Source organism: Galeopterus variegatus, unplaced genomic scaffold (genome assembly GCF_000696425.1).
Source record: "Galeopterus variegatus unplaced genomic scaffold, G_variegatus-3.0.2 Scaffold46, whole genome shotgun sequence".
Classification (NCBI taxonomy): domain Eukaryota; kingdom Metazoa; phylum Chordata; class Mammalia; order Dermoptera; family Cynocephalidae; genus Galeopterus; species Galeopterus variegatus.
Window position 1 is genome coordinate 192,030 of NW_007726157.1, and position 20,150 is coordinate 212,179.

The 20,150-nt window shown below is 36.2% G+C and overlaps 1 protein-coding gene across 2 annotated transcripts in view; it reads right to left on the reverse strand.

Annotated features, from left to right (window-relative positions):
- Nucleotides 1-718: 718 nt before the first annotated feature.
- LOC103590031 (lanosterol 14-alpha demethylase) overlaps nt 719-20,150 on the reverse strand; it is a 22,363-nt gene continuing 2,931 nt past the window's right edge. The window contains exons 3-10 of one of the 2 annotated variants that reach the window (XM_008572150.1): nt 15,741-15,917; nt 14,390-14,516; nt 12,966-13,140; nt 11,002-11,121; nt 10,371-10,566; nt 5,895-5,990; nt 5,160-5,328; nt 719-2,094 (exon numbers count right to left, since the gene is read on the reverse strand). In XM_008572150.1, coding sequence (XP_008570372.1) covers nt 1,916-2,094; nt 5,160-5,328; nt 5,895-5,990; nt 10,371-10,566; nt 11,002-11,121; nt 12,966-13,140; nt 14,390-14,516; nt 15,741-15,917 — 1,239 coding nt within the window. In that variant the 3' untranslated portion in view covers nt 719-1,915. The remainder of the gene's footprint in view (nt 2,095-5,159; nt 5,329-5,894; nt 5,991-10,370; nt 10,567-11,001; nt 11,122-12,965; nt 13,141-14,389; nt 14,517-15,740; nt 15,918-20,150) is intronic. The other variant, XM_008572156.1, reaches the window with a different exon arrangement.

Below are 20,150 nucleotides of genomic sequence, written 5' to 3' on the forward strand. Positions count from 1 at the left end.
GCCTTTTTATCAACTCTACGTCTATGTATAGTGTTTCTGTTCTGCTGTAGGAGCTTGTGGAGAAAAGAGCAGTTGGACAAGTGCTCTCATCAAGCTGAGGCCACTCCCCTGCTCAACCATCAGCCCTCCTTACTATTGTACTATCAGTCTTCTGCAGTCACACTTGTCATGCTTCTTAATAATCTAAAGACTAAATCTGCTGAAATCTAAAACTATTCACCAAACAAGATAGCCTTACCTGGGGTTCTTAACTTTTTTTTGTGCTGTGAATCTCTAGCAGTCTGGTGAAAATATGGATCCCTTTTCAGAATAATATTTATGCAAAATATATAGGATTGCACAAGAAATCAATTATATAGAAATAATTGTCAAACTTTTTAAAAATTTTGTGATATCAATAAGATTAGAGCATTAAATAAAATATAGCTATAGGTCTAATAACTACTATAATTTCAAACTAGTGATGAAAGAAAAAGATACTTCAAGAGATCTGCTCCATCTGTAATGTGATATGAAAATATCTGTACCTTCTATTATTAACAGAATCATGGGTACTGATAATACTGTGGATTGTTGCCTGAATTCATAAATGAAGGAAATACTAACTTGCAGTTAGAAATTAGTGCAAATAAAGATGAAGCTTTCCCCATCCAAGTTCCTAGATTCCCTGAACTCTACTCACTGAAGCATACATTTTACAATTCACGAATACAGACTGTATATTTCTCAAAGAGAATTTTAATGTGAAAAATTAACAGCATAGATTTTTGCCTTCACAATTACAGTTTAACGTGAGTCTTCCAGCCTCCTTATATACATAGGGAAAGTATTTTGGCCTCATCTAATAAAAAGACTATATGTGGTCAAATTACAAGTATCTGATAAGGTGAGGCCCCTGTCTGAACACAGGCTTCACAGAATGTGGCTGATAGTACTCCCAAGGACCCTGCTTCATATTATCTTAAAGCCAGAGTTCTCTAATCTCTGATTTTTTATTTTTTTTTAAAAGCTTAACCATTGTAATCAACAGAAGTAGTTACAGAAACATTCATAATTGGATTCTAGAGAGGAAGCAGGGAACAACCTTGAGTCAAATAAGAGAAAGAAAATTTGTCCCCTAAGGACTTTACTTTGGATTTTCACACACATGTGACCTTATAGAACCAGATACATATTTATCAGATAGATAAATAGGTAATTAATAATTAGGTCAAGATACATGAGTAGTCTTTAGCATTAATAATTATGTTGTTTTTACAAAACATGATTTTCAAGTCATGGTCTTAGATCTCAACTTCCTATAGCCAATCCTTCCAGTTAAAATTTCAGAAGATACATTTTTCTACAACATAGCTTCTTCATTACCGAGTATCATCATACCAAAACAATTAACAGTATTCTCTTTTATCCAAAGATTTAAATGTGAGTTGATTCCCCACCCTCCTATCCTCACACACACACACAAACATTGTCCAGGTAAATGAATAACCTATGCCTTCCAAGTATCTCACTGGGCCTTTTATTGGCAGGACTAGTTACTTGCAGAACTAGTCCAAGATTTGAATACCCTGAACTTATTTGGCAAGAGATATGTATGTTGTTAAAATTAGTACCTACAAATTGTATTTTTTAGAATCTGCCAATTACTTAGATCCCCCAAACAATGTTTTACTAATAAACTTGGCTCCATTAAAGCACATGTAATAAGTATCAAAACTATTAGAAAATGTTTCAAATGCCATTAGAGTTGATAGAACCTGTTAATAAAATACTAATACCGAAAGTTAAACTGGCTGTCTTTTAGAATTACACACTCAAAAAAACAGTACACTGCGAGTTGTTTTTCACTTTGCTCTCTTCTAATGCTTTTGCACCTTACAGTGGTGTGTCACGTATTAGTTCCTTACAGCCTTTTTCACTTTGATCTTCGTTTGTAACGAATAACTGGGTTTTCAGGGGTATGAATCATAGTTGTGTAATTCACCGTGGGAAAATATCCATCAATGAGATCAAATTCATACAAACGAAGCATAGTGGACCAAATTGTCTTAATTTGAACATAGGCAAAGTTTTCCCCAATACAACGATGACGCCCTGTAAAAATAAAAGAGTTTTTGTAAGAATCAGTTTAAATTCCTTCTCATACCTTTTAACCTGGTGTGGTAACATTTACTTATCTACATTTTAGATGATCATCAGATGTACAGATAGTATAATAAAAAGATGACATATTCTTTTCACATAAAACATGAGTGTAAATAGTTAATTAAAAATCCCAGTAGATTTTCAATGTCTGTTTTTAGAAAAATAGCACTTGGCTAATTATACACAGACTGAGCATCCCTAATCCAAAAATTTGAAATCTGAAATGGTCAAAAATACTATCCCTTGACCTTTCCAATCAAAACTTCAAATGCCATTATGGAAGAAAAAGGGATTTAATGAACCTAAAATAACAACATGCATACTGAGATCAAAATTTAAAAGGTGATACACGTGTAAAAAAAGATAAGCCGATTCTAAATGGCATATGGAAAAGCAAAGGACCTAGGATATCCAAAGCAAGCTTGGAAAGGAACCAACTTGGAGGACTTAAACTGACTTCAAATCTGACTTCAAGACTAAAGATACAACAACTAAGACAGTGTGGCACTGAATAAGGATCAACAAATAGATCAATGAAACAGAGCAGAGCCCAGAAATACTTTTATGTTTATTTGATTATCAACAAAGGTGCTATAGCAAGCCAATAAAGAAAAGAAAGTCTTTTTCAACACATGGTGCTAGAATAACTACCACATAGGAAAAAAAACTCCAATCCCTGCCTCACGTCATACTCAAAAATCAATTTGAGATGAATCACAGACCATAAATGCCAAGACCATCAAATTTTAGGAGAAAACATGATGACAATAGGCAAAGATTTTTTTTTTTTTTTGGTGAGTGGCAGGGAGTAGGTTGCAGCTTACCAGTACAGGGATCTGAACCCTTGACCTTGGTGTTATAACACCACGCTCTAACCAATTGAGGTAAACCAGCCAGTCCAATAGGCAAAGATTTTTAGACAGGAACAGAAGGCAATAACCTTTTAAAACATTAATTATGACTAAAGTTAATTCATTTGTCAAAACTCAGTGAATGTTGACTTAGCATTTGGGCATTTCTCAGTAAAATTTTACACCAAAAGAAAAAAACTAAACTATTACTAAATGCTTAGCATAGTGCTTGTTTCGCCCATAACTACACTTACTTGTGGGAGCCACATATAAGAAGGGCATTTACAAACTGGTCCATACTTAAATATAACAAGGAGAGGCTTGGCTTACAGGAAGAATAAAGGATTATTTTTAATAGCAACAAACCAGAAGTATCCTACCTGAATCAACAGAAGAATAAATTCTAATGATTCACAGAATGTTATATTATAAAAATGAGCTAAGTGCTGTATGCACCAACATAGATCAACAGCACAATTACAAAGTAAAAGAATGGTTCAATGAATTGGAGATATGACTGTATGCCCCCCCCCCCATTCAAGTCCATTCAGAACCTCAGAATGTGACCTTATTTGGAAACAGGATCTTCGTATATAAAACTAAGATGAGGTCACATTGAGTTAGGGTGGACCACAGAGTCCACCTATGACTGGTGTCCTTATGAGAAGGCCATGTGAAGACAGACATCCACAAGAAAAGCCTGGTGAAGACAGAAGCAGTGACTGGAGTGATGCAGCTACAAACAAACCAAGTACTGCCATAGAGCCAACAGCAGCTAGGAAAAGGGCAAGGAAGGGATTCTGTCCCAGAGCCTTCAGAGGGAGCATGGCTCTGCCACCATCTTGATTTCAGACTTCTAGCCTCCAGAACTGTGAGAGAATACATTTCTGTTGTTTTTTAAGCCACACAGATTATAGTAATTAGTTGCAGAAGCCCTAGGAAACTAACACAATGATGAAAAAAAGATCGAGGGAACATTATATCTGCATTCAAATACCTCATAGATACACAATAGAGATTGAGAAACCATGATCAGGACCATCTGTAAATGGAATGTTAAAAGGAAACAGATTTCAGCTTTAATGTAAAGTCCTAAACATGACAGCTCTCCAAAAGTAGAATGAGCTGCCATATAAGGTTACTAAGGAACCCATTACCTGAAAAATTCATATGACGGCCAGATAATTACCAGTTTAGAAATGATACTTCTCTTGGATCAGAATTTAGGCTATAGAACTAATGCCCCTTCCAACTGTTAACAATCTATGATTCTTTTATATATTACATACACATTATTAAATTTATTTATTAAATAAAATTAAGATCTGAAGTTCCCAAAGTACTTTACACTTTCCTTTATATGTGGAAAAAGTATGACCAATGACAAAAATAAATAAATAAAACCATCTGTCACTTAAATAATCTGTTTGCAAAAACTAAATAAGAATTCATAGAATATAGTTTAAATCTGTACAGAGTAAAATGGATAGATAAATTATTGAAGGAACAGGATCTGCCTGAATTATTTTAGGATCTTACTGGAAAGATGACCTTTGCAAACCTACACACAGCCTGCCCAAATTTAAAGACCATTTTGTCATAAGGTTATTCACAGAGAGCCAAAGTGTTGATTACAATCCAGAAAAACTTCAATTTTAAAAGGCTGCCTTTGGGCCGGCCCGTGGCTCATTCGGGAGAGTGCGGTGCTGATAAAAGGCTGCCTTTGCTTTCTGAAATGCTGGTAGTGTTACAAAGGTACTTCAAAAAGTTCATAGAAAAATGGAATTGAAAGGTAACGTGAGTCTTTCCATGAACTTTTTAAAGACCTAAATGGTGTGCTATCTCCAACGGTTCTTTAAAATAGAATTTACAAAGAGCTTTAAATACTATTATGAGGGAAAACAAGGATAAGTCTATAAAAATTAGACCCAATAAAACTAGATAAAAGATAATGGAGCATTATATAAGGATTCAAAAAACAATTCCCTTTAGAACAAATTTTTTTCCCCGACTTACACGGGTTATACTCCTACAAAAATCTGCAGGAATGTCCCTATTAGGAAAGGGAAAGATATTTGTAAATAAAATTCACATGGATTATTTTGACAGAGATAAATATGTTATCAGGACAAGCATTTCAAATCTAAAATGTAACTATCTTACCAGCTCCAAATGGCACATAGGCAAACTTCTCTCCTGATGCAGGGTTATCCCGTAAGTAGCGATCAGGATTAAAGTCCAGACGTTCTATCCATGAGTCTTTAAGTCTTTGATTGACAGTGGGAGAAACACACACCTGATGTCCTGGAGGAATGGTATACCCTGCCACAATCTACAAATGAAAGCAACACACTTCACTGGAGTACTTTTAAATATGCTCTCAAATAATCAAATCATGTGAAATAAAGCATTAATATATATGAGATATACATATATTTAAAAAGTGGCTAGATGATAGGCCAGCTAAGTTATTTTAACTCAAGAGGATTTCCTAGTAAGCCTATGTTGAGTTGAAAATATGTATACACATCAAACTCATAATGCCTCAACAGTAGGTGTGGAAATTCAGGGAAACATTTACTATCTGATTTACATACTATTAAAATTTTTTTACAACAAACAGATGGTATTTTTAAAACCAAGAAAAAAGTATACTTCTATTTTAAAAACTCCAATTGTTAAATGAAAATGCAGGACGTAATTAGAGATGAGCATGTATACTATCTGCAATTATGTAAAAATGTTCATATATTTAGAATATGTAAAATCAAAAATTATGTAGAAGTGATGATGATTCTACTTTTTTAATTTAAAAAATTCTCTTTGGTGCTATTATATTTCGTCTTTTTGATAAATAAAAACTGGAGGCACAGAGGAAGACCTAGCCAAGAGACATACCTGAGGAGTTTTGGCCATTCTCATCATGGTCATTATAGGAGGCCTAAGTCTTAATGTTTCTTTTATACAGCGATCAAGTAAATTTAGATCCTTGAGCTAAAAAGAGAAAGCACTTACTGAGTTTTACAAATATTTAACATACTTCAAAAGTAAAAAAAAAAACTATCTCAATTTCTTGGTTAGTACAAAATAGCTTGCACTCTGGGTAGAAGTGCAGAGGTAACTGGTTCAGGGTGTCTGGGACTATCATGTTCTTTCACAGTCATGTCAACAAGAGAAAAAAGGAGGGCAAGATAACAGAAAAAAAGGTGATCACCCTGAAGAATGGTGTGGTAAAGACCTATAAAAATTCACTCTTCCAAAAAATGAGAACATTATCAAAAATCATCGACGTTAACTTTTTCAAAACCTTCGAAAATTAACCAAAGGCTGCAGCAATCTAAGGACAGTTAATTAAAGAAAAAATACTACTGTCATCCTCCTCTCCCCAAATCCATGGTAGCCTTGGAAACCAATAGCATGGCAACTACAGTAGCTGTGAAAACCAGCAGCCTAACGACTACTAGAGGAGCCAGAACAAATTTGTCAAAAACAATCAGCAGAAATTGCTTAATACTGCAGGTATCTGAGGTAGTGATATCAGTTGGAGCTAACAAGACGGAACAAAAATTTTAAAAGGAAAACTGGGGCAGGAGTGTCTACATGGGACTTTGAAAAGTTCCAACATAAGTGAATCTTGAAGGCCACACGCATATACAGGGTTACACACATGCCCAGGTATGATCTGAGAGGGCTCTAATCTCCTACCTCTGGCTGGCCTGCACACATAGGAAGTAAAGGTGCAGAGCTGTAACTGCCTATTGGAGTGTTGATAACATGCCCTAACACATACACAGAGTCTCTCAGTAAAAGCTGGGAGGCTTATTGTTCAAGAAACTTCAAGAGATCTGTTTCCAGTCATTAGGTGGCCACCAAAGTAAACAAGCAGAGCATTCAATGACCTTACTGGACAAACAATACAGACTTTACATAATTAATCCAGGAAAGTCACTAAACAAACTAAAACCAACAACAACAACAAAACCCCAGCAACAACAAATCCAGACAGGAAGTAAACTTATTTCTAGAGCCCAGATATTGGACTTACTAGATAAAAATTTAAATCAGCTATTATAAATAAGTTCAAAGAACTAAAGAAAACTATGTCTAAAGTATGAAATAATGCCTCACCAAATAGAGATAATAGATAATTTTTTTAAAAGAACCAAATAGAAATTATGGACTTGAAAAGAACAGAAATAAAAAATTCACTAGAGGGGATCAACAGCAGACTTGAACTAGCACAAGAAAGAATAACATCAAAAAGAATTAAATACTTAAGAATACATTTAACAAAAGAAGTATAAGCCTTGTTCACTGAAAACTGCAAAACATTGTTGAAAGAAATTAAAGAAGACCTAAAAGAATGGAAAGATATCCTATATTCAGGGATCTAAAAACTAAAATTGTTGGGCCGGCCCGTGGCTCACTCGGTAGAGTGCGGTGCTGATAACACTAAGGCCGCGGGTTCGGATCCCATATAGGGATGGCCGGTTTGCTCAGTGGCTGAGCATGGTGCTGACAACACCAAGCCAAGGGTTGAGATCCCCTTACCGGTCATCTTTAAAAAATAAATAAATTAATTAATTAAATTAAATTAAATTAAAAAACTAAAATTGTTATGATGGCAATGCTCCCAAATCGATATACAGATAAAATGCAATCACTGTGAAAACCTTGGCTAGGTTCTTTGCAGAAACTGACAAGCTGACCATAAAATTCATATGGAAGTTGAAGAGACTAAGAATAGTCTCAGCCTGGAAAAGAACAAAGTTAGAAGATTCACACTCCCAAATTCAAAATAATAGTAATGGAATAAGGCTAAACATATAGATCAATGGAATAGAATTGAGAATCCAGAAATAAAGCCTTAAATTTACGGTCAATAACTTTACTATGTGAATGATTCCACATGAGTTAAACTAACGGTGTGGAAGGTCATAAGGAAATGCAGTTAAAATAGAAAAAGTGTTCAAAAAATATATGTTCAATATATATCTTTGACAAGACCATATGGTGGGGAAAGAATAGTGTTTTCAACAAATGGGGCTGTGACAACTGGATTCCACATGCAAAAGAATGAAATTGGTCCCCTACCTTATACCATACATAAAAAATTAACTCAAAATGCATCAAAGACCTAAATGTAAGAGATTTAACAAAATGCTACGAAAACGCAGGAGTAAATCTTTGTGCCCTCTGATTAGGGTTTGGTTTCTTAGACACCGAAAAGCACATCAAGAAAAAAACACATGAACATTTACAACTTGACAATAAAAAGGCAACCCATTTTCTAAAATGGGAACAGGATCTGAGCAGACATTTCTTCAAAGAAGATATATGAAGGCCAAAGAGCACATCAAGGGCTGGCCAATTAGCTAAGCTGGGTAGAGTGTGGTGCCAATAACACCATGGGTCCAGGGTTTGATCCCTATACCCACCAGCCGCCAAAAAGTAACAACAAAAAACAAAGAGCACATCAAAAGATACTCAACATTATTATTCACCAAGGAAATGCAAAGCCAAAACAAAATACCATTTCACTGAACCCATTATAATAAAAAATAAGATAATAACAAGTTTGATGAGAATGTGGAGAAATCAGAATCCTCACACACTGTTGGTGGAACTGGAAAGTGATGCAGCCACTTTAGAAAACAGTCTGGCAGCTTCTCAAAATGTTAAACACAAAGGTTTAATCTGACCCAACAATTCCATTCCTAGGTATGTACTCCCCAAAATTGAAAGCATATTTCCACACAAAAATCAGTACACAAATGTTTAGAGCAGCATTATTCAAAATAGACAAAAGGTAGAAACAACCCAAATGTCCATCAACTGATGAATGGATAAACAAAATGTGGTATTGGCAAAAAAGGACTGAAGTACTGATAGATGCTGCAACCTGGATGAACCCTGATAACATGCTAAGTGAAAGGAGCTAGTCAAAAGACCACGTATGATTCTCTTTATATGAAATGTCCAGAATAGGACAGATAGTCAGGGGCAGAGGTCAGGGGAACGAAGCATGACTGCTCCCTTTTGGAAGTATTAGCTCTCTTTTGGAAGTGGTGTGAATGTTCTAAAATTAAATTGTGATGATGGTTCCCAACTCTGAATATACTAAAATCCACTAAATTGTGCACTTTGAATGGATAGATTTTATACTATGTGAATTATATATCAACTAAGCTGTTATTTTAAGAATTACTAAAATCAGGAATGAAAGAGGAGACACCACTACCAATCTTAAAGAAATAAAAAGGATTAAACAAGAATACTGTGAACAATTAATGCCAACAAATTAGGTAACCCAAATGAAATGGACAAATTCCTAGAAAGACATAAACTACCAAAAATGACATAAAAAATGGAATATCTGAATAGACAAGTAAAAAGGTTGAGTTAGTAATCAAAAAACTTCCCACAAAGAAAAGAACAGGCCCAGGAGGCTTTACTGGTAAATTCTATGACACATGTCAAAAAGGACTAACAACAATCTTTCCCTAAGTCTTCCAAAAAAAGGAAGGGAAAGGGAACACTGGCCAAACACTGCCACACACTCGGTCTCACAGAACACTGCCAAACACTCGTTCTATGAGACCATTGTGACCCCGATACCACAACCAGTCAAAGACATCACAGTAAAACTACAGACAAATATCCCTTACAAATATCCCTTATGAATATAGATGTAAAAATCCTCGACAAAATACTAGCAAACTGAATCCGGCAACATATAAAAAGGACTATACACTATGACAAAGTAGGATTTATCCCAGGAATACAAGAATTAACATCTGAAAATCAATGTAATACACCACAGTATTAAAGGACCAAAAACACGAAAGATAATAGAAAGAGGAGATGATCAGGGTTTGCTTCAAAGATGGAATCTCAGGTTGTACAGTAAGTCCTTCTCTTCTTTTTCCACCCGGCAAGCTGGGTGTAGTGTTTGTGAAGTTCTAGTCCCAGTACTACCACTGTCACTTTTGGAAGTCTCTGCCCATGCACAGGCCATTTTGGACATGTAGAATTCTAAGTAATTCAGAGACTTTTGCACTTCATAAGACACTCAACACACACATTATATCCTCTGTCTACATAAGCCAGACTTTGAAGCAGAGGAAGTAAGTACCAAAGACACAATCCTGAGGATCTCGAAGGCATTAACCCCAAACATACCTGATAGACTTTAATGGCAAGAAGCAATAACATTAGGATATTTTAGGTAAGGTTATGGGGAATTTTCTAAAAACAGAGAAGCTAATCAATTTAAGCTATAGTTTACAGAAAACCTGAAATTATTCCTTTTAAAAATTAGCCACATACACTCAAAGTCATAAGGCAGCAATAAAACTGAAAAATCCAACAAACCTGGTCATAATTTAAAGGAGGGAGACCTTCTCCACAGACTGTTTTCTGTTCCAAATAACATCTTTCTTGAAGTGTTTTGTCTCTAGCCAAAAAGAAGCCCATCCAGGCACTAGTGGTTGAGGATGTATGCTGCCCTGCCAAGAGCAGTCCAATCAGCAGCCCTGCTACTTCATCATCTGTCAAAGGACGCCCATCCCTATGGAATGAGCCACACATGCAAATTTAACATTTTGGCAGACACATTTCATACCTCAACTTTAAATAAAAGGTCACAATGAATGTATTTTTCAGGTATAATTCACACTGTTTTTCAGGTATAATTGTCTCTTGCGTTTGCCTATCACCAGTCAGTTTTTTTTCCCCTTAGGGAAAAGAGAGGCCAGTAGAAAATATGATTTTCATTGCAAAAGACTTCATTACAATTTATCAGCAAACTTTTACCATGCCCAGTCAGTAGGATTCCAGTAAGGCATGGGATCCCAGGAATTGTCTCAGCAATGTAAAAAGTCCAAAGGTCATAGCTACCAACTTATTTTGCCAGTATCATTATTTTTTAACTGAAAATATTATTTAACTATTTTAATGTGTAATTTCCTGCGTCAGCTTAATATGTAATCTGAACAGATCTTACTTGTATGTTGAATCTAGCAAAGTTTGGAGAATGTCATCAATTTTTTTATCTGACTGTCTGCGTTTCTGGATTGCCTGATAGAAAATATTCTTGATCTCTCGATGAGCTCTGTCCCTGCGTCTGTAATTCAAAGATAAAAATGACTTTTTTGAATAAAGCAATATTTTACAGGATCAAATTCATTTGAAAGCCAGGACCTAGCTTAAAAAACCTTATTTAATCAACTTTAATGACTCTGAAATCATTGACGGGCTGGCCAGTTAGCTCAGTTGGTTGGAGCATGGTGCTGATAACACCAAGGACCTGAGGCTTGGCGGGGAAAAATAAATAAATAAATGAAATCATTGACAAAAACTCAGAACCAAGAAAAAAAAGGCACGAAAATTTTATATTATTAAGAATTTCTACAATCCTAAAGGGTAAGAACTGTTTTTTAACATATATATCCCAGATTCTCAAGACACCACCTGTGTTCTAACTAAAGGCCTAAAATAAGCAAGAAATTCCTTAGAAGCATTTTCCAGATCAACAGAAAGTAGAATACTCTTAAATTAATATGAAATTCCAATTTTAACCAAATCAGTTCTTGAAGCATGACAGTCGCTCTTGTTCTTCTACAGGATTTAATTCTACTTTTCTAAGACATCATACTTTTTGCAGGGGACAAAAATACTAGTAGATACAGAAAACAAGTTTCAACTCCCAAAACTGTACCTTTAAATAGGGTCCTCACTATGTAGCATTTGCTATGCTAAGTGTTTTACATGAATGACCCACTTTAATTTCCTGTAAGGTAGATACTATTATACTCAATTCACAGGTAGATACATAAGGTCACATAGTCAGTGAGTAGTGAAGCTGGAATTTAAAACCAGGCAATCTGACTCTAAAGCCCTGCTTCATTTGCAAGACTGTTATAGAGGATCAGCTCAGATAATATGTACAGAAGGGAAGAAGATGTTGAAGCTTAATAGTATGAACACAGCAGAGCCAGGAAAACTTAAGGCCTGTTTAAGAAAGTGAATGAAATAACTTGGTTAAATCAGTTGGTTCGAGTAAAACAGAGAAAGATTAGACTAGAGTATAAAGGGCCTATCATACTGAACTCACAAATTCTGACCTCATCCAGGAGACAGGGCGGGTGGAAACAGGCTGATGCACATTTATGGAGACCCCACTACAGGCCAAGGGCTGTGCTGGATGTTCTAACATAATATATAGGAAAGCACTTTGGAAACTGCAAAGCTCCTCACAAATATAAGGGGTTATGAGTTCCAGAGCACCCTGGAGAACATTTCCTGGCTCTCCCTTTTACTTCCCACCCCTCTTTTATTCTGTAACTAGATAGAGGGGGCAGAAATACAAGGAAAACGGAGTACCAATTTAACTCATCCCCATCTGTCACCTAAACAGAAATGAATCAACAAAGGTACAGAAAGCCACTAATGTGCAAGATTCTAAGCTATACATCAAGTCCTAAGAGCAATATTTCTTTGTATCAGAGATGGTCCCTGCCCTTAAGGATCACAGTACAGCTGGCAAAGAGGCCAACAGAAATTAAAATAAATATTAAAAGAAAGGTACAAATACTAAAAGAAAGAAATTCCACAATATACTACAAAACCATCAAAGACTTCCAAACAAGTGCTTAGAGGAGGGCCGTTTCACTTTTAGGTATAGTTCAGAGACTTTCCTGAGTACAAGGAATATGTGAGATAAATAGGCTTTAAAATATCAGGATAGACAACAAATCACCTTTTTAATCAACTAAAATTTACATTAAATGAACTCACTATATAAAAAAAACCTGTCTTGAATACTTATAGAAGGATGGGGGTTCATAATCTCTCCCAATTTGTTTGTTTTACCTGTTTACTTTTTATTTTTGTTAAGGCAAAGCATACCAACACTACAATAGTTATACAAAGTTAACTAGCCAAATGTAATATCTTCTTTATCCATACCTGAAACTAGGCAAGGGCAGCCAACCTGGCAGCAGCCAGGCAGCATGGCTAAAACCTCCATCCAAATCTGCATACAGCTGTGCCACCTTCTCATTGAGTTGACTTCTGATTTCCTTTCCATGTAAACAATGGCTAGCTGTTAAAATTATGAGCTCAGAAAGGGCTTCAAACAAATCTAGGGGAAAAAGAGATCATTCTCATTACTATCTCCAAAAACTTTTGAAATATTCTGTTTTCTTGAAGATATAAAAGTACTATGAAGGAAAATTGAGAATAAAAACTCAACTCAGGAACAAACAAGATCATATTCATATCATCAAAAAAAGTCTATAGACTGATATGAGTCTATGCAGAACACTGAAGGAAGAGAGGCAATAAACCAAATTATAGGAAGCACCCTCCTCTGGACAGCCAAAAATAGATACCACAAAGATGTCTCCAAACCTCACTCATGAGCTCTTCTTCATCTTGAAAAGATAAAAATAGACGTGGTTATCTGCTTTCCAGGTCACAGTATAACAAAAGTAGCAAAAAATTTATTCAACTCACATGAGGACAATAATGAAGTTCTTCCCAAGGAAAGGCAGTCCAAAGGCTCAAGACCAGATTATTTCCCAGGTCAAAAGTAGGAAGATTGGGCTAAAAATCGAAGTCTTGGCCATACATAAAAGAAACTGTAACTAATCACCAGTTGGTATATCCCCACACCAGAGACAGATGCATCACATCAGGCAAGCACTCTTTGATGACATTTAAAAGTCATAAAAATTGTCCAATTAAGTTCCTAATTTAATTTAATTTTACATTCACCAAATGAATTTTCAATTGTCATTTGGCTTTCCAATTAGCTTGGCCAATAAAGAAAATATCAGCAAATATTCTGATCTTCTTGGTGCAATAAGTATATGTCTGACGTGTATTTATTAAATTGGCATCTAATTTATACATCATACTTCTCGTATAGTTAAAAAATATATCAAATCAACTTTAGGTGAACTAAAAGTAAAATCAAGTTTCTGGACCTTTTATAGAAGCTGATGATCAGACCCAGAATGTGGTGATCTGCTGTCCCGGGTGCCGCTGCCCAGTGGGCAGATGTTATCTCCTGCTGTAGGGACAGCACTTGCCTCAGAAGGCAGTACCTACTGCAATCCCGTACAAAGACTGGACTCACAGTCATAACTCCACGGTATTCTTAACACGTCCTTCCCATTAAAGCCAAGGGAGTTTCACTAGTTTTATGTACATTGTGGTTGTTTTATATGGGGTACTTCAAAAAGTTTGTGGAAAAATAGAATTGAAAGATAAGATGAATCCTTCCATTAACTTTTTGAAATACCTTCGTATATACACACATACGTACTCTAGATATCTATTCACAGAAAAGTAGACATATTAGGACAAATGTACAACATTTTGCTTACTTTTTTCTCCACTTTCTCCCCAACTTTGAAAGTAATCCTTTGTTTCCTTTTCAATTATAGAAACGTGCTCTCTAAAGTGGGCTATGTTAAGGCCACTTTTTAACATTTTCTTCTGTTCCAAGAAAACCTTCAAAACAATTAAGGATATATAGCATTAAACACATTTTTGTTTTATCATAGATTCATTTAGTTATTATAACTATCAAAGAAAACAACATCATGAAAAATGGAAAGTAAAAATAATAAAAGGATGTTTTAAAACTATACCATATATGGGAAACTGCATTTATGCATATATTTGAAGTAACATGTAGAAAGAAGGCACATGCTATCAGTTCTAGACAAATGATTAATTAGGAATAATACCTCCTTGCCTTCTTCCCTATATACCCTTTTCCTACTCCTGATTCCAGAGCTCTCTTTTCCTTTTCTGACTATCTTCCAGTCTGCCAACACAATCTCTCAAGTGTCTACTATACTTTGATATTATTTTTATCTTTTTTCACATATTCTCCCCTTCTGTTCCCAAACAAATACCATTCCTCACTGACACTACCTTCTACAAGTTTAATTAGAATATAGTTAAATAAGATAAATTTACACTAAGACAACTAATGGTTTTAACCCTTTGGGGCATTTACTTTATTTTTAAGAGTCTAATAAGCTATGTAAAAAAATGGATAGAAATATCTGAGCAGAGGGATTTTCCAGGGCCCTTACTTTTGGCCTTAACGAGAACCATTCATTCCCCCGATTCCCAGAAACAACATCTAATGTCTAATTGTTCACTTCTATACTAGAGCACTGGGTTATATGTGTTATATATATAGCCAGAGCCACATCAATCAGTTGGGTTAATTATCTGATTTGTGTTCTATATCAACTTACATTTTAATATTTGGCTTTAGGGAAGTAAAACACACACACAAATGCCTCTCACACCTAAGGTAGCTGCATTAAAGAAGACTTCTAAAGTCAGCAATCTCTAACTCAAAACAGCTCTTAAGCTAGGAAGGCAGGAGTGTGTAGACAGGAAGCCCTTTTGATGAAATAATCGGATTTCCTTGTTATCCTCTCAAATCAAATTCCAATATGCTAAGTTATCATTGATTCCATTTCTTTGCACAGAAAGCCCTTTAAAATTGCTTTGCCCATGCCAACAACTATAAAACAAGACTATCGGTTTAAAAAAAACAACTTATCAGTTACTCATGGCTTCTTTTAAATGTCTCGAGTCTTCAGATTTTTGAACCAAGGAATAAGTTGTTTCTACATTTCAAATGTATATTACACTACCAGTTATAACCATTATAGAATAAATTTGTCTATTTACAAAAACAGTGTCACCTACTGGATTAGGCACATCATATGCAACTCCCTTCCCAAACACAGGTGTTGTCAGGCGACTGTAGACTTCTTCTGCATTCAGGTCTTCATTTTTACTATTAAAAAGCAGTGCAGCAGCATCACTCCCCAGGAGATAAGTAAACGTCCTGCCCACCATGGTAAAACTAAATATAGGTCCGTACTAAAGAGAAAAAAGTACCCTTAGTGATATTAACAAAAAAATACACAACACTAAGACACTAATTTCTTAAATCACAAAAACAATACATTGCTGAAAACATAAAACATTCATAAACCTTAAAGCAATTCTTTTTATTTTGTCAAAGTTCCCCTCCCATCTTTGTCCAAATTTATAATTATGTTCAGATTATGCTGTAAATGTAGTATAAATACAGCTTTTTATTGTTTTTTCATTGTTTATATTGAAAATATTTTCTATCATTTACACAGACATCACAATATTAATTTACTTTACTTTTTCATTATTGGACATATGGATTATGTGTCTGGTTTTTCTAATTATAGATAATTCTGCAATGAACATCTCTGAAAATATACATTTTTTTTCCTTTAGTTAAAAATTAATTTACAGGCCGGCCCGGTGGCGCACTGGATAGTGCGCCGCTTGGGAAGCGCGGCGGCACTCCCACCCGAGGGTTCGGATCCCATATACAGACTGGTTCCCGCTCACTGGCTGAGCGAGGCGCGGGAGCGACACCGAGCGTTGCAATCCCGTTGCCGGTCCCCGGTCCGGTACGGGGGCAACACTGAGGGTTGCGATCCGTTGCCGGACACGGAAAAAGACAAAAGACAAAAAAAAAAAAAAAAATTAATTTACAGGAGTAGACAGAGCCTTTTCTATACAGTCTTTATAGTCTTCTTTATAGCCTTTTCTATAGTACTTGTTATGTGAAGACAATAAAAGTTTATTTAGTTACCAGTTTTATCACTATCTCATCAACATCAAGTGATTTCATTTTTCATTAATCTGGTTAGGTGTTTGCTATGGTTTGAATAACCCTTCCAAAACTCATGCTGAAATTTATTTGCCATTGTGCTGGTATCAAGAGGCAGGACTGTTGAGAGGTAATTAGGCCATGAGGGCTCTGCCCTCACGAATGAATTAATGTCATTGTCATGAGAGTGGGTTGTTATAAAGGGAGTTTGGCCTTCTCAATCTCTCGCTCTCACACTCTATTGCCCTTCTGCTTTCCACCATATATGACACAGCAGGATACTGTGCACCAGATGCTGGCACCATGCTCTTGGACTTCCCAGCCTCCAGAATTATGAGCCAAATACACTTCTATTGTTTATAAATTACCCAGTCTGTGGTATTCTGTTACAGCAGCCCAAAACAGACTAAGACAGTGTTAAATGCTTTACCTTAACATTTTGGATTATTATTAAAGACTAGGTTGTGGGGATATAATCATGAATCAGGGACAGTAGGTTTTTTTGTTCATGAAGCTTAGTCTATTGGAAAGGATACAGATTAATCAAATAGTCACATCAATAAATGTAAAGCTGCAAAGGTGAAAAGTATTACACAAAGAAAGCAACTCTGTGATGAGAGAACCAAAGAAAGGGAGACCTAAGGGAGCAAAAGACATGTGACTTGAGACCTGAAGGATGAGTATGAGTTAGTTTGATAGCGAAGCATGCACAAAGGTCCTAAGGTGAGAAAAAGAAAGGGAGAGGATGAGATGAGAGTTGAGTAACGAGAGATGAGATGAAAGATGAGAGCTGAGTGATGAGAGATAAGATGAGAGTTGAGTGTAAGGCAGGGCCCATAGATCTTCATAAGCCATATTAAGGAAGATTTTTCCCTGCAAGCAATGGGAAGTCATGCAAGAGTATGGTTTTAGGTTTTCTGGGTTTTCTGTGTATGTGAGCTGGCCAGTAAAGGAGTTTGAACCCATGACCTTGCAGTTAAAAGGCTGCGCTCTAACCGACTGAGCTAACTGGCCAGCCATTGAAGAGTTTTAAACTAGTGAGAAGGGACCTTAATCTATGTATATCTTGTTTAAAAAATATCCCTCTGCTGTGTGGAAAGGATGAAGGAATAAGAGCAAAAGGGATGTCAGAGGACCAGTTAAAGCCTATTGTAGAAAACTGATGATAAGCACTTGGTAAAAGGCAATGGTGGGGTAGTGGAGACAGAAGCAGACAATACTAAGTTATCTTGGAGACAGAATCTGCAGACTTAACAATAGATTGATAGAGAGGGAAGTATCAAGAAGGAACTCTAGGCTTCCGGTACGTTGCAAAACTGGAAAAACCATTACAAGAGAGTAGGATAGGATGACCAGGATTGGAGAGAGAAAAATCAGGGGTTAGATGTTAGAAATGTTGGGTTCAGGTGCCATTGAGACAACTAAGAGAAAAAACCATGTGGGAATTTGATATCCAAGTTTGTAGCTCTGAGAAGAGACCCGAGCCAAAGACATTAATTTGGGTATCATCTACATACGGCCGGCAATTGAAGCTGCAAGTACCACCTAGAAAATAAAGGCCTATGACCAAACCAACCCCAACAATAAATGGCCAGGCATCTGCCCACAGTTGAGTTTGAAAAGAACCAAAGAGGTGAGAGAAAACAACAAAAGAGAAGTCACACTTAAGAAGGAAGGCATGGTCATCAGTGAAAAATACAGCTGAGAGGTCACGTTCATTAGATTAGTGACATGCAGCACATTGGTGAAGGGACTAGAAAATAGAATAGAATGGACTAAAGAGTAAGTAACCAGGAGCTGTGGAAATAGACAGTGAGTACAGACAACTTGTGAAAGAGGAAGGGACATGAGAGGAGACTGGTTAAGAGAAGCTTCAGTCTTTTTAAATGGGCGACACTTGAATTTTTCAGAGAAAAAGGGAAAGATCCAGTTCAGAGAGAAGTCAACTACACATTTAGAGAGGAAACAATAGCATTAGGTTCTTGAGACAAAAGAGAGGGAAGGAGAGTTCATCCTCCAACAGGAAGCAACATATAGTATAATGAAATCAAGGTGGTAGAACATAGTGGGCTAGAGCACAAGATTCTGGAGCCAGACTGCCTAGATTTAAATCTCAGCTCCTCTACCCACTAGCTGTGTGACCTTGGTCCTACAGTCAGAGAACTTAATGTCCCTGTGCTTCAGTTTCCCTCACCTATAAAATGGTAAGAATAATAACAGTGCCTACTTCACGGAGCTGCTGTCAATATCAAATAAAGAAGAGTACCTTGGCCATAGTAAACATTACTTGTTTCCTATTATTATTGAAAGTATAGGCTCAGAAGTCAGACCATGTGTAAATTCTGGCTTGGCCACTGGCTAGTAGTGAGCCTAAGAACAAAATATATAACCTCTCTGTTTCTCAATTTTGTCTTCTACAAAATGATATCCATTTTATCATTTGATGATATATCTGAAGGGGTTTTTGTGGAGCTTCAGTAAGATAATCTATGTAAAAAAAAACCAAGTACTGGCACAAAGTAAGTGTTTTATATTTATTACTGTAATAGGAAGAAAAGAAAGTAGAATTATATAGATACAAGTAGGTCTGTATGTTTGAAATTGGGAACATGAGGCAACTCCCAGTGGACGGTTTTTAATTGCGCTTTAAATAGGAGACAAAGTAATCTGCTTTGATGGAGAGGTAGAAAGGTTCAGAAGTTTAGGAAAGGGAAGGTTTGAATAAGTCATTGTGGTGAGTGGCAAAGTAAGCAAATCACAGAACCATAATAGCATTGTTGAACAGCGTTCAAATTTTGTTCAAGGTAGGCAATAATGAAATTAAAAAACTAATCAGGTACAAGGAAGGAGAAAATGACTAATTGGCTCTCTCCAAGGCTGGAATTTTGCACAAGGAAAAGATCCAGGGGCAAGGAAATTTAAGGTATTGGCAAAAGTGTAACAGAAATGATGAACCATGGACCCAAAGTGCAAAAAGAAGGAAAGTGAAGAAAGGAGACTGATAGATCAAGAGAAAGCAAATGGGACAATAAACTGGAAGATTTAATGAGGTAAAAGAATGATTATAACTGAAGGAGTTGCACAAACAAACCAGAAGAAGGTGAGGTCTAAATAGGGTGTCTAAATTAATATTGTAGAGATGAAACAAGTCCAAAGTGGGACTGTGAAGTGGCTGAACTGGTACAGGAAGACTCAGTAGAGAAGAGAGGGGCAAAGATTTGAGTAGTAGCCATGGTGTTGGTGGGTCATCCAAGTAGATGGTTAAGTCATAGATGATGTGGAGAGCAGATTAGAAAACAGGAGATTTATGGTTAAGAAAAGTGAGGGTCAATTTTAACTATGATCAGTGAATACAAAATCTAAAACAGTGGTTTTTTTTTTTTTTTTGTCTTTTTTTTTCCGTGTCCGGCAACGGATCGCAACCCTCAGTGTTGCCCCCGTACCGGACCGGGGACCGG